The sequence below is a fragment of the Eimeria tenella genome, genomic scaffold, assembly GCF_000499545.2.
Source record: "Eimeria tenella Houghton genomic scaffold, Eth_scaff3841, whole genome shotgun sequence".
NCBI lineage: Eukaryota > Apicomplexa > Conoidasida > Eucoccidiorida > Eimeriidae > Eimeria > Eimeria tenella.
In genome coordinates, this window is record NW_013544763.1 from 1 (window position 1) to 1,517 (window position 1,517).

At 57.5% G+C, this 1,517-nt stretch overlaps 1 protein-coding gene across 1 annotated transcript; it reads right to left on the reverse strand.

The window, feature by feature from the left end:
* Positions 1-238: 238 nt before the first annotated feature.
* Positions 239-1,460, reverse strand: ETH_00038700 (CBS domain-containing protein, putative; the record flags this gene model as incomplete). The annotated part of the gene is made up of 3 exons (XM_013379712.1): positions 239-342; positions 938-1,092; positions 1,289-1,460. Coding segments are annotated over 3 exons (431 nt in total), but the record flags the coding sequence as incomplete, so codon positions are not given.
* Positions 1,461-1,517: the final 57 nt, after the last annotated feature.

A 1,517-nucleotide genomic window follows, 5' to 3' on the forward strand; every position in this document is an offset into this window, starting at 1 on the left:
CACCGGCCAGGTGCGTGTGCCCTGTACAGACACCGCACGCGCGCGCTGCTGCTGCTCCTGCTGGCAGCAGTCGGTGAAGGGGAGGAGGTAGCAAACAGCACTAAGCCCTAGAAAGAAGCAGCGGGGTGTGCTCGCTGCTGCCGGTGTCGCTCGAAGCCGCTAGACCCAAACCCTAAACCCTAAACCCTAAACCCTTGTGCTGCAGAGGATGAAAAGTCCCGAATAAAGAGAAAGAACGCTACCCACCCTTCTTAAATGCTGTCAGCAAATCCAGCAGCGCCGTGTCTTCGTCTACGGCGTAAACATTCCGGCCAAAGAGGTGCAGCAAAGTGCGCACGTCCACTGCAGCGCAGCACCAAGCTGTTCGTACACCCCACGCCTTCAGCACGCATGCATGCATGCACCCAGCTGTACGTACACCCCAACGCCTTCAGCAAGCATGCATGCAGGCTGTACACCTCAACGCCTCCATGCATGCATGCGTGCATGCATGCATGGAGGCGTGCATGCATGCATGCATGCACGCATGCATGCATGCATGCAAGGCAGCTGTACATACACCCGAATGCCTTCACCTTGAACTTGCATGCATGCAAGACAGGTGTACGTACACGTCAACGCCTTGAGCTTGCATGCACCCCACACTCTTGCATGCGCGCCCTACATGCTTCGGGTGTACGTGCACCCCACATAGCCCAATCCTGCCTGCCGCTCCCTAAACCCTAAACCCTAAACTCTAAACCCTCTGCCCTAAACCCTAAACCCTGGTCTAAACCCTAAACCCTGATCACCCCTAAACCCTAAACCCTAATCGACATCCACCCAGCGTCTCAAGACTTCGCTTGTGAGGGCTACCCCCTGGGCTCAAGACCCTCGGCTGCAGCCCCTCACCCCAAACCCTAAACCCTAACCCCTAAACCCTAAACCCTCGACAAACCTTCGGCGTAAGGGTCGAAGAGGGCCAAGTCCTTCACATAAAGCAGCCCCACAATGCACTGGGGACTCGCGAGGTCTAAAACGGGAATTCTGGAGAAGCCGCAGGAAAGGATTTTTGAAATCTTTTCAAACGTCAGCTTCGTGTCGATCTCCAGCCTGCACAAACCCTAAACCCTAAACCCTAAACTCTAAACCCTAAACCCTAAAGCCTAGCCTAGCTCCACCGCAAACCGCAACCCCGACCCCTCAAAGCTGCGCCCCTGTGCGCCAGAGCTCCCCGTCGCCGCCGCGAGTGCCCCACGCCTTGCACCTAGGAACTAGGGTTTAGGGTTTAGGGTTTAGGGTTTCGGACCCGCAGACTCTGTGGAGGGGCGTCATGACTTTGTCCACGCGGACGAAGGCAAAGTCGAGGCCCCCCTTCAAAATGCGGGCCTCGTCGCTGGTCAAGACATGCACCACATTGTCGTGGTACTCCACAAGGGCCCGCAGCTGCTGCCGATCGTATATAGTCCCCAGGTCCTCCCCTGCAGCAGCAGCAGCAGCAGCAGCAGCAGCAGCAGCGGGATGCGGCCCCCGCCGAC